General features: G+C 35.8%; 1 protein-coding gene across 2 annotated transcripts in view; it reads right to left on the bottom strand.

Annotated features, from left to right (window-relative positions):
• Window positions 1-12,454, bottom strand: part of IMMP2L (inner mitochondrial membrane peptidase subunit 2) — a 420,331-nt gene that overhangs the window by 65,588 nt on the left and 342,289 nt on the right. Inside the window, exon 6 of one of the 2 annotated variants that reach the window (XM_069003884.1) lies at window positions 3,306-3,383. The exons of the other annotated variant lie outside the window; for it this stretch is intronic. Coding sequence (XP_068859985.1) covers window positions 3,339-3,383 — 45 coding nt within the window. The 3' untranslated portion in view covers window positions 3,306-3,338. Of the gene's footprint in view, window positions 1-3,305; window positions 3,384-12,454 lie in introns of those variants that run through there. 2 annotated transcript variants of the gene reach the window in all.

The following is a 12,454-nucleotide window of genomic DNA, read 5'->3' as shown; positions in this document are numbered from 1 at the left end:
TACTATCACTAGATTGTATTTCATCTCTTCCTCAGCCATTTTTAACTCTGAAGTCTGTGCTAGAGATTCTACTTTTGTGATTTCTTAAAATATATCTCCAAGCTAATTTGATAAATAAATCCTCCTGTATTAAAGAATATATAGCGCTGACTTCTTGCTTGCAACAGTGAATACAAGACATTCCTGCAGCAAAAAAGTATTTTTAGAATAAAGAAAAGAAGAAAAAAGAGATAACCTATTTTATCTTACAATGGCAGATTTCCAAACAGTTATATATACCTGTACACACTTAGAAACATAAATTACAATTGATTCATGAATCCTTTGTCTTTTCATACTTCTTAGCATAGCAACAGAAACTCATAGATATTCTGGGTTCACTTTTCACTTCAATTTTGACTGTTCTGTTCCACAGAGTATAAAAACTTCCATTTAAGACAGCACTGTGGTTTGGCAGTCTGAGAAACTGAATGCTAAGACATGCTACATCCCACAACTTAGCACAGTAAGGTGCATCACACTTGCTTATGGTTTCTTCTGTCTTGTTTTTGTCTTGCTCAGGCCTCACAAGTCATCAGATTCGCAGAATAAGATGCCTTGCACATATGGGCCCACAACAGACACATCCACACATCTCCATGCACGGCAATAGGTCCTGATTATGCCAAACTGTATCACAGGGGAGTGTTTAGGGCACTGGAGGCTGTCGGGGAATGTGCTACTACAAGACATATTCCCCACCTGCAGTGTACTGTTGCTGCCATCTTTCTTCTCTGGTGTTATCCTCTGGTGAAAACTACAGGTAGATCCCATGCCTGGAGAAAATGTATGCATCTAACAGCTGGCTGGAGAAATCAGGAAGACTTTTAAGCTTCTCTTTGTGTTATGGTGTAATTTTAAGTAGAAGCAGTACTTACTTCCATTAGACTTTATTCAAGCTTATTGCAAATTCCAGTGTCATCTTTCTAAATACAAAGTTGCAAACTACTATCTGCTGTTTGTGTGGAATACCTTGCCACCAGACAGTTCACAGAGTACAGTGTGTGTGAACAGGTTCAGTCTATCACTTCTATTAGAGCTCTTCCTCATGAACTATTGTACAAGGGTCAGACTACAAAAAATATAGCAATGTTTTCATAGCTCCCCATTCTGCTATAGATCTTCCTGCAGTAATCAGATATTTACTTTGCTACTATACACTGACAGGCAATTTAGAATTAGCATTGTACATTGAGGTAGCTGGTCAGCCATTTCAGCTTATGCTGAATTGGGCATGGTCTCAGGCAGCCATGATCAGACTCCTGCTAGCCCTGTCTTCTCTCCCCATCAAGAACCCAACACTTTTCCTCCTCCTATCTCCTCTCCTACCTCGTTCAATGTGGAATCACTATGTGAGTATTGCTAAGAAGCAAAAAGAAGGAGAGTAGAAGGCTTGGCTTAAATATCAGTAGGTCACAGCTGTTATCCATATATTTCAACAATCTTAATTAATAAAAATAATATTGTTTGCTACTTGTTTACAAATATTTCTCACCATACTTAAAGCAAACACAGGGTGCATTAGCTTTTCCCACAGTCATTTGAAAACAGAGGAGCAATAACAGCACATGAAAATACTCTGACAGTGGAAACAAATTTGAAAAGAAGAAGGTTTAACACCAGGTTATCAGGTCCATCTTAAATAAACAGTGAAACTTTGTTTAAAATTCAATACAAAATGTACAGAACATCTTGGCTTCTCTTGCACTTTGATATTTAGAATAAATAAAAGATTCCTCTCATACACATTTCAGATTCAGCACATGCAAATATCAATTAAAATGGGAAAACCCTGTATTTTCATGTGTCTTACAAGTATTTCCTTCATAATCATCAGGAATCTTTCCTGCATAGTCTGAACTTAAATGATAGACAAGTCTTTAATATACATAAGACATGTACATTAAAGTTTACTATGAAAGAGAAAATCATTAAAATCCCCAGGAAAGGGTCTGAGGGTGGCAGTCAATGACAAGTCTACAGTGTAACACTTGCAAAACAGCAAATCTCGTTCCTGTCTGTTTTAAAAATGGAATTGTGCATGACACACAGAAGCCAGTAATTTTCCTCTATGCAGCATTCATGAGGCTTCCCTCACAGAAGTGAACATGGTTACGTGTCATACTAAGAAAGAAGCACATCATTTGTGAAAGAAATATAGAGTAGATGACCACAAATGAGAATTTCTCCAGTAATTCTTTGATATAATAATTTTGAAGCAGAAATATATACCTACATTTCAATTTTTTAAAAGAGAACTACATATTTATTGAGAAGAAAAAAAATAGGAACTTACAAGAAATAAAATATCACAAATGGTAACACAAAAAATAACTTCAGCTCAAGGAAGTAATAAACTTTGACTCACGATAAATTCTATTTTGTAGTATTCAATTTTACCTGCATATTTTCTAAAAAGACACATTATCCTTGTGGAGTTCAGTTTGAAAAGAATGACGAATAAAATTTAGAGAGCAAACAAGCATTTTTGTAGGGTCTTACAAAAATAGCAAATGAACTGTTTCACCTGGGAAACTCACTATGAAACCCCAGAGTAAAAGTAAAACCCTACTACCACAGGACTATGCTAAAGGACTTGCTGTGGAACTCTCTGTCAGTGAACTATACCCAAGATATTATGAATACTTGCCCATCTATAACCCCAAAAGAATTGCAATTCAGTACATATAGAGAAATAGGTTATGATGTAGGTGTTAAATAGATTTTCATTGCTTTTCAAACCAGTATTTCTTTACGGACATTGTCTTATCTTTGGATCAGTTGAATAGGGACTTGCTGGAGAAAACATTTCCACAATTAATCTTGTGTTTGTTTGGGCATAATTGCATGCCATGAAACACTCACTGAACATAATTAGCTCCTTTGCACTACTAATCCAAAACTTTTTTGTATGAAAATACTGACTTGCCAGATGGTAAGAAACGGCATGCTATCTCACCAACTGGGAAATGTGAGTTCAGGTTCACAGGCCACGGAACAACAATGATGAAAGGATACAGGGAGCCCCCAAGGGTAGAGAGGGAAGACTGCCAGGCTATTCCTAAACAAGATATGATTCTTGCCTCTCTCACAGTAAAATTTTTAACATAAGGAAGGCAGTTGGGTAGGAGACAAAAGTAAAGGCATCCAGTAAGAGATCAGTCTAACTGCATTCAGCTCACAGAGGGGGTCATTAGAAGATTATCACAAGTTACTTGCTCTTGGTTTTTTTCTTTTCTCCACTCTTGCTTTCCTCCCTTTGCTTCCCCCCATCCTCTGCCTGGTTAGCCTCTCTGGTGCTACTGTGGACAACAAAGAGAACATCTGCATGAAGAACTGTTCACCTAGATGTACAGAAAACAAAACAAAACACAAAAAATAAACTGAAAGATGCAAATTTTCTACTAAACTAGCAGAGCTTAATAGAAGAGAATATGCACTGCATATTTGTCCATTAACAATTTTGTGTTATGGTTTTTAAACAAAAGGAGAACTCTGTGAGCCATTTCACTGTGCATCCTTGTAGCTGAGGTTCTGTGCAGTGCTTAAGGAAAGGCAGCTTTAGCTGAGGCAGATGAGAGAAGAAAACGATAATTGAAATTCAATGTATTTTCCCTGCAAACTAAAATTCCTAGCCTAAGCAGGACACTGAGCTTAAGATGTCTTAACTGCATTCTGCAGCCAGAAATCATAAAATCTAAATCAGGAGGGCTGAGTCATATTGAAATTTTCTCTGAAAATCCTTCTACCATTTTTATATTTCTGTAAGTTGCACGTTACTTTTTAAGGCAGGTAGAAATAAAAATGCTTCTTTAAGAAAGGTAAAAAAGCTTCAGAGGAAACAGAGAGGCCAGCTGCTTCTAAAGGGCAAGAGAGCTGGAAGCTGAGGAAGGCAGCACCTGGCTGAGGCACCATGTTTAGGGTGCTCTGGGCCAGAAAGTGTAGAGGGAGTTGGCAAACTCAGAAGCATAAAAACCAGCATAAGATCTCTATGTCTCTTCATTTGAACATAATTTTACTCCCAGATGGAAAACAGCAAACATAGTATTCCAAGTCACTGCAAGTCCTTTGAAACAAATAGAAAAATAGATCTCAAAGGGTTTCTTATCAATACGATCCAAAAACCTAAGCTCAGAAAAACATGCAGTGCAATGAGCTGCAAAAATTCTGAACAGAAAGTCAGCATGGCTCCTGGCCCAGGCTAAACTGTAGTGTTCCCTTAGAGCTGATGAAGTTTGCACTGCTGGCTGCACAGATGCACCTTTGCATCCTGGCCTACAGGTGCACTGCATACCACTAGAATGGGCATCTGTCATAAGCCTGGGCCAAACTATGGCCTTCCTCTGTCGTCTGTTTATTACATCCGTGGTGTTATCATCAGAAGAAAATAGCAACAATACTACTAATAAAATACATATAAGGCCAATTTTGATTTTACCTATCACAAAACTCCAAAAACCTTGCGAGAGAACTGTTTTGCTAACAAACAGCAGTATTTCATCTGTTTTCCACACAGTGATACCATTTAACTCACTTCCACATTTAATCCTTTATCTTTTCCTACTATTTTTCATTCTATCACTGAAAATGTTTTTTTCTCCAGCAAACCTGTGGTGAAGAAGAATGTAAATTTTGCAGTAGCAGCAGCAAGTAAATTAAAACATGGGAAGTTTTATGAATTAAATATGAAACTGGCTAATGCAATCAGTTCTGTGCTATTTACATTATTTATTTTATTAAATTAATATTACTGTAGCTCAGTTTCCAGGGTGGTAAGGTTTTCATATCAAAGACACAGTAGGACACTGTAAGAAAAATGGAAGAGAAGCTGATGGCTTTGGAGCTGAGCAGAGAGCATTAGAGATCTGGGAAAGGAGACTGCTTGGGGTTTGGGGATACACACATTTTGGAAATTTTGGTACTTTGATAAGCAGGATGATAGCTTACAGTGCTGACATTTAATCTGTGAGCACTGGGCTACAAGACTAACACCTAAATGGAGAAGCAATTCGCACTTCCTCATGTCATGATTTAAGTCTTTCTGTGAACTAAGACATCACTGCAATGGTCATATAACATTTCCATTTTGAAATCTCCTTTGATGTATTATCCCCAAGGGATACTGTAACAGATGGCTATTCAACAAACATGTAGTCTTCCAACCCATACGCCTTTATTCCCAGCTACACTTCAGAAATCAGTAAGGCAAAGTGTGAAAAAATGCTCTCAGTCCTACACCAGCAAGGGTTGTAAAATTCTTCTCCTGAATACAAATCCCTTTCTCGTTACTTTTAAAGCATTCTACTCAGTATATACTCATTGCTTTTTCAAGATGATCTTGCAGAGGATATTTTTTTTGCTCTTTGGAGATTGGCTGTTTGCTTATAAAAAAGCGAGCTATCTAGGTTGGACTATTGATCCAACCACCCATCTATCCTTCTCCCCCTAATATACACTTTTTAAAATGCATTATATAGAAAATATTAAAGTCCCATTTCCTGTTAAATAATTGTTGCTAATAATTGTTTTTCATTTTTCTCATGAGGACTAATGGGACTACCACAGTATTTCTCCTTCCAAACAGGGAGGTCAGCTTCTTTAAGCAATTTTCAAGGAACTGTAATCAGAATAAAAGGTTTCCCAACTGGAAATAGACTGTCACAGAAATATTTGAAAAAAAATCCACTGTGGGGAATAAAAGCTCCAGAGTAGATGACCACAAATTGGTATATTTTTAATATGTAATACATATGAATGGACTAATTTCTAAAGAATAAGGGTGGCCAAAATAATCAGAGCACTTGGACACTCCCCAGAGGAATGTATCAATGATGTCAAGTTTTCTGGAATTATGGATAGTTATTTATGGAGATTTGGATAAATTTATCCCTATATACACTAATTTACTTCTTTTATGATTGATTAAACAGAAAGTTTCTTGAAGGGAACCATGATTTTCTTTATGTTTTCACAGCACATAGTACAGCAATGACATAAATGTATGTTGTTCAATCTCACAGAATTAAAAGTGGGTGGATAAAGAGATAGCTGGAAGATGTTTGCAAAGCATCACACTAAAACTATTTCAGATTTTCTTGAAAACATGTCTTGAAAGCTGTCTAAAAATTCACAGACAAACTGTTTTATTAGATGGCAGCATATCCCAGTGGGGTATGTTGCTAAAGGAGCCAGGGGAGGTTTCTGTGGGATGGTTCTCTGGCTTCTGCTGCTGGGACCTTCAGTGAAATTTGTGTGGAGAACAGAGAATCTCTACCTTGTACAAACACTGATTGCCATTGTATTTAAATTTACGATTCTTCATTTGTTATAAAGTCACCAGTAACTAGTTGTTTTTATATCATTTATGCACTTTTATAATAATTCCTTAACAAAAAATAACAATAATTATTCAGCAAAAATAAACCATGTCCCAGATTAGAACTTTCCCTCAAAATAGCAGCTAAGACTCTAATCAAGGAGGAGTGTCTCAACTGAGTGCTGAGAATATGGAAAATTATCAAACTTGAGACCAAAGGACATCTGATCTTTTAAAAGGTCTGCCCTTCAAAGAGAAAAGGGGAATCTGTCAGCTACAACTGACAAGCACAGGCTGAAAAAGCATCTGTGTACAGTAAAGAAGTGAAGAGCACTTAAAAATTACTGAAAAATCCCAAGCATTTTGGCTGCTGCAGCACTAATAGTAAAAACTGACAAATTGTTACTAATAAATCCTTGTCAGTTAAGAAATAGCTGCTTCTGTATCCCAACATTAATATTAATCCCATGGCAAATGACAAGGAAGAACTAGGGGAATGAAAGTTAATTTTGAGTCTTTGTCTCAGCAGGGAGATCTGGGCACCTTCCAACCTACTATTCCAAGGCAAGTGTAAGATATGCAAAAGCCCATTCTTATGGCCATGGTGTATAGACCTCAAGGAAACTGCAACGCTTCCACAGTGAATGATTGGGAGAACGGGAGTACTCAAATTCCAGCTACAACCTCAGCTCACAGCACAGCTTATAAAATACAGCAGAAGCCATGAATTAAAATTTTGTGATCCAAACTACACATTGGTAATAGAATTTATGCCTAATATCAGTTATTATAAGTTTTATAATGCATAGAAGATGTGTAGAGTTTATAAAAGAAGGCATCAACTTATTTCTTTGTTTCGTATTTTTATTGTTTCCTAATTAAAAAAAAAGGATGCCATTTTTGCAAGGCTGAGCACAAAGCAACATACTTTGATTAGGAATCTGAATAGACAAGGCAAAGTTGTTTGTTTTGTTTTGTTTTTTTTTTTTTCAGAGAAAAAGGAGCTCCCAAGGCAGAAATAAAGGCATAGCAGTACAGGAGGAGAAACAAAATCAAACAATGGAGTTGCACAACTGTGAAAAGCAGAAGTAGCTACAGCTCAGCGGCATGCAGCAAGAACAGAGATGCTACAGAGAGCTTTGCACTGAACAATGAGGAACTCTGACTTGACAAAGGTAAAAAATACAGACAAGTGGACATCAAGACTATTCATTCTACATGAAGTACGTTTTGGTTATTATTTTGTAATATTTGTTAAACCACAGCAGTGTCTTAACCAGACTCAGGATAAGATAATTTTTTCCTGATCTTTGACATTTGGTACTACAGGAAAGGTTAACCATGACTTAGACTGCAAACAATATTACCTGAATTAGTTCAGTTAAGTTTTGCAAGTTCAGAGCCCTGAATCTAGGAGGTAGGTCTATTAAAAAAAAAAAGTGAACCTAACCTTAAAAGTGCATCACATTTCCTCTGAAAAACAGAAATAAATACTTTCTGAGAATAAGTAGGAAAGCACTAATCTAGAAAAGAATCTAAAATTCCCTTCTGTCTGTAAACTGTACTGAGTTTACTTGAAATGCAACAATGGCATTTTGCAGTTGTATGTGTCTATAAATATCTACCTTTGCAAAACTTAACAGGGATGGCTCTTCCCTACTTAATGCTAGAACAAGAACTGCTAGAAAACTTCCTGCATGTATGAACAGCTTGTCAGTGGAAAGGCTGGCAGTGTCATAGAGGTGGAATTCCTCCCATCTTACGGGCCCTGTGTAACCTGTATTAGTCACTGAGTGATTGTTCTAGGCACTTTTGGAGGATTATTCACCCAGCCATCTAAAATTCCTGTTTTTCAAAGGGATGAATCACCTTACAGAGGAGTCGTGGGTAAAAAAATTATCATAGATGATTAGTTGAAGTCAGTGAGGCAGGCAAAGCAACATAGCATAGCCAAAGCAGAAGCATGTGACACCCATAAATTATAAAATATAAACCAACATATAATTATTATACTTTGTCTGCAAACCAAGAGAAATTCAACTAAAAAGTCTAACCAGCAACAGTATGTCTTTGGTGGCTGTAAGAATGTGTAGCCAGACACAGTGTCCATGCATTTCACGTAAGCATGTGAGCAACATGACTACCAAAGGTGCAAACAGTGCACATCAGATACAGGAGATACCCCAGTGGTGCTATACAGAAAAAAAATGAGAGCAAAGGACTGCAAACAGGCAACCTGCTGAATACACAAGGAAGATGAATAGCAAAATCAAAACCAAGCATGATGGATTCTCCCTTTAGGGAGCAGGATAAGAAGGAAGACAAAATATTATTTAATTGCATGTAAGGACAATCACATTGAGAAATATGATTAAAACTAATCCTAATATTAGTTAAATTATAAATAAATAAAATAAATAAATAATAATAAAATATAAATAAATATAATCCAGATTGCAATTAGAATAGAATAGAATAGAATAGAATAGAATAGAATAGAATAGAATACTTTAGTTGGAAGGGACCTACAACAACCATCTAGTCCTATTGCCTGACCACTTCAGGGCTGACCAAACGTTATTGAGAGGGTTATACAAATGTCTCTTAAATACACACAGATGTAACCCCCAAATAACATAAAAACATCAAGCACAAGAAAGAAAGAAGGAGAAGAAGGAAGAAAAGGGCACTATAAACACTAACAGTTTTATATACTTATTGCTGATGGCTAATAACATGTTAAATGAACTTCATCAGCATGAAGTGTGCTGTTAATGAATGAGTTTAATAACATTTTTGCTTAAAGTTTGAAACTGTCCTGATGTGTCAGTCTTTAAAATATATCATAACAATCTCCAATTCCCTAAAAAATATCAACATACATACCTGTATGTAAATCTGGACACATATTAAGTTGCAGCAGTTCTTGACACAGCAAAAGTTGCTACAAGCTTACCTTACTAAAAGATTTTATATTTTTTAATATCAATATATAACTTTAAGTATTCAAAAACTTTTAAAAGTCACAGTATAAGATATGAGACCTTCCTTACATTTGTGATTTTTATACAGCAGCCAGATTAGATCAGTGTACAAAATTTCATTCTATGACAAAAGTCACCATACAATCATAGAATATTTTCATTTGGAAGGTACCCACAAGGGTAACTTTCCTGACTCCACACAGGGCACCTCAAAGTTAAACCATATAAACCAAGAGCCTTGTCCAAATGGCTGAACACCTAAAGGCTTGCAGCCATGGCCCCTTTTTCCTGGTTGTAGGTTCCAGCAACTGACCACCCTCTTGAAGATTCATTTCCTAATACCAAGTATGACCTTCACCTTATGCAACTTTAAGCCATTCCCTCATATCCTTTATTTGTGTAAGAATAAGAATGTTTAGAAGTTTGCTAAATAGAATGGAGAAGATGACTGAAAGGTATACTTCTCTTTTGTAACCTCATATTACTGAAAGGTGAAAGCAAATCTGGGAAAAATTGGTTATCTGCAAACATTTCAAACCTAATTGAGTTTGGAAAAATCTGAAAAACATCTCCAGGTATTCACACCATCCTAGATTTTGGGAACCCAGAGTGCAGAGAATATTTCTCTGCCTGTTTTGAAGAATTTTACCCCCTGAACCATACTGGTTTTGACCTCTTCCCTTGGAAAAAACTGCCTACTCTTAGAGAAGAACTAGAAACTACTCTAGTGTAAGTTAGATGATAGACTACTATGTAAGATTGTCACAGGGTGAAAAATTTAGAGTTATTGGGTTTGTTAATGTAGTTAGACAAAAGCATAGATAAAAACCATCAAAATGGAGGATTGTTGTTGTTCTCCAGACTTTCTTCTACTTCTACTACTCCATATTCTGCAGTAAAAGTAGTTTGGGACGATTGGACAAAGAATTCCGCAGTGTTACTGAATAATTGGTAGAAAAGTAAAAATAATGTACGTTTTTAGTAACCATTGGTTGATTAACCTTTAAAAAGGCTGTGTAATCTTGATAATTCGGCATTCTCCTGCATTCTCTGCTCTGTGCTACGTCTGGGTCACGTTAGTGACTCTTTTTCTCTGATAAGACTTAATAAACAACTATCAAGAAGCAGCGAAGGCTGAGAGTCCCGTTTGTCTCTGGAACCCCTAGCAAGGACTTTAAAGATCTCTCCCACCAGGAGAGGCATAATTAAGGCACGAACAGTGTCACTAGATAGAATGTCTTTTCTATCAGAACATTCTCATTCTTATAGTTAGAGATAAATAGATGTAAATTAACAATATTGCAATAAAATTTAAAACACTGTTGTATTTCTTGTAAAAATTTTAGAAGATAAACAAAAATCAAAAAGTTGAAATATAGTATTTTATATTTTTCTAAAATATTGTGACTACTTATCTTCTAATAACAGATTTTTTGCAAAGCTGCTTAATTTTTTTACCAAGCAACATTGCCCCTCATTTTCATTCTACTAGGAAGCATACTTTTTAATTCTAAACTAAATTACAATAGCAAACATTTTCCAATATATGTAAATCCTGAATTATCATACTGTGCATTGTTAAATACTATTTCAGTAGATCATGTAAAACTGCAGCACTGGCACCATAAACAACTTCTATACTACTGAGATAAATAAATCTCTGGAGAAGGCAGAATATTCTTTTCTATTGCAGGAAATATGGAAGTGTATTAAACTCCTAAACTGAGATTTGGTTTCAGAAAATGCTAAGTGCCTACTTTCACTATCAGCTAAGATAAAGGTTTAGTATGAATCATGTGCACTTTAAACAGTACTGACAAGAACAATGTATTATTAAGCACTGAACTCTGCCACAGCAAATAATATTTATCTGACAAAATATAACAAGTGACTGACATTTTCTATATTAATGTCATGTTTCATCATTTTAGAAAATGTATTTTCTTAATTCCTACAGAGTGCCCAAGGTGTTTGAAGCTTTAGCAGATGTATGAACATACACTCTCTGTTCATAACATCTCACAGACTGACTCACACTGGAAAATATAACACTCAGGGAATCAAATGTAAATGATACAATAAAGAGGAAATTTAAAATAGTATAAATATCTGTAGTGTGAAGTCATGATGTAAAGACAAAAAGCGATTATTCAGACAGAATTAAGTGGAATAAACTGAGAACCACAGGCAGTATTTGAAAGTTAGTCCACAGGCCCCCCAAAGCTTCTAACAGCCTGCAGTGAATTCCTAATCTCAAGGTCTGAGAACTGCTATTTCCATTAGGAAGAATAAGAACTGTTTCTCAAGAGACAGTTAGAAAACTGAAGTTGAGACTTTCTGTGGTTGAAGATATGAGACTGAAAACTGTTTGTGCTTCCATTTCAGCAGTGCATGAAGTTCACTGTAAAAAAAAAAAAAAAAAAAAAAAAAAAAAAAAGTACTTTCTTTTGTTACTGGAAAAAAAGAACAGGTGAAAAAAAGTGAAGGGAAGGAAACAGAAACACAGTGGAAAGAAGTAAAAAGTGGGTTAGGATTTTTCATAAATGCAGGTCTTGAGAGTGGGTCTTAGGTTCAAAGTTCATCTGATTTCAATAAATATGATCTTTGGAAGATTCATGAACTGCAAGAGAGATATATGCAGCATATTACTGAAAGTTAGTGTCATTTTAAAGTTACAGACTTAAATGCACATCTTATGTTATACCTCCATTATTTGTAAAACCTTTTTCACAATATTTTTTTGAAATAGCATATTTTGAGCTTTTGCTTATGCCCTCTCAAGCATTTTTAGTTTATCAATATTTTCTCCCCTACTACGAAAATAGCACATACACGTTTTAGGTGCTTACCTGGGGACAGTCTATTACCCTGCACTTGAAAGCGAACGCTGGGAATTTGACAAATGTGTCAAAACAACCAAGAGTGAAATCATTACATATAGAGATACCCATATATTTACTGCAAGATTAATGGGGAGGAAAGGTGCTAATTTGACAGTTGTCAAGTGTCAGCTCCACAAAAACGTAGAGAACATGCATTAGAAATGCCAAATCTATATGAAGCTTACACTTTCTAGAGCATATGGGAATTGCTGTATCCAGTAATGAAATTAATT

This window comes from Aphelocoma coerulescens, chromosome 1A (genome assembly GCF_041296385.1).
Source record: "Aphelocoma coerulescens isolate FSJ_1873_10779 chromosome 1A, UR_Acoe_1.0, whole genome shotgun sequence".
Taxonomy (NCBI): domain Eukaryota; kingdom Metazoa; phylum Chordata; class Aves; order Passeriformes; family Corvidae; genus Aphelocoma; species Aphelocoma coerulescens.
The sequence above is the reverse complement of the archived record's forward strand: the minus strand, read 5'-3'. Positions and strand labels throughout refer to the sequence as shown.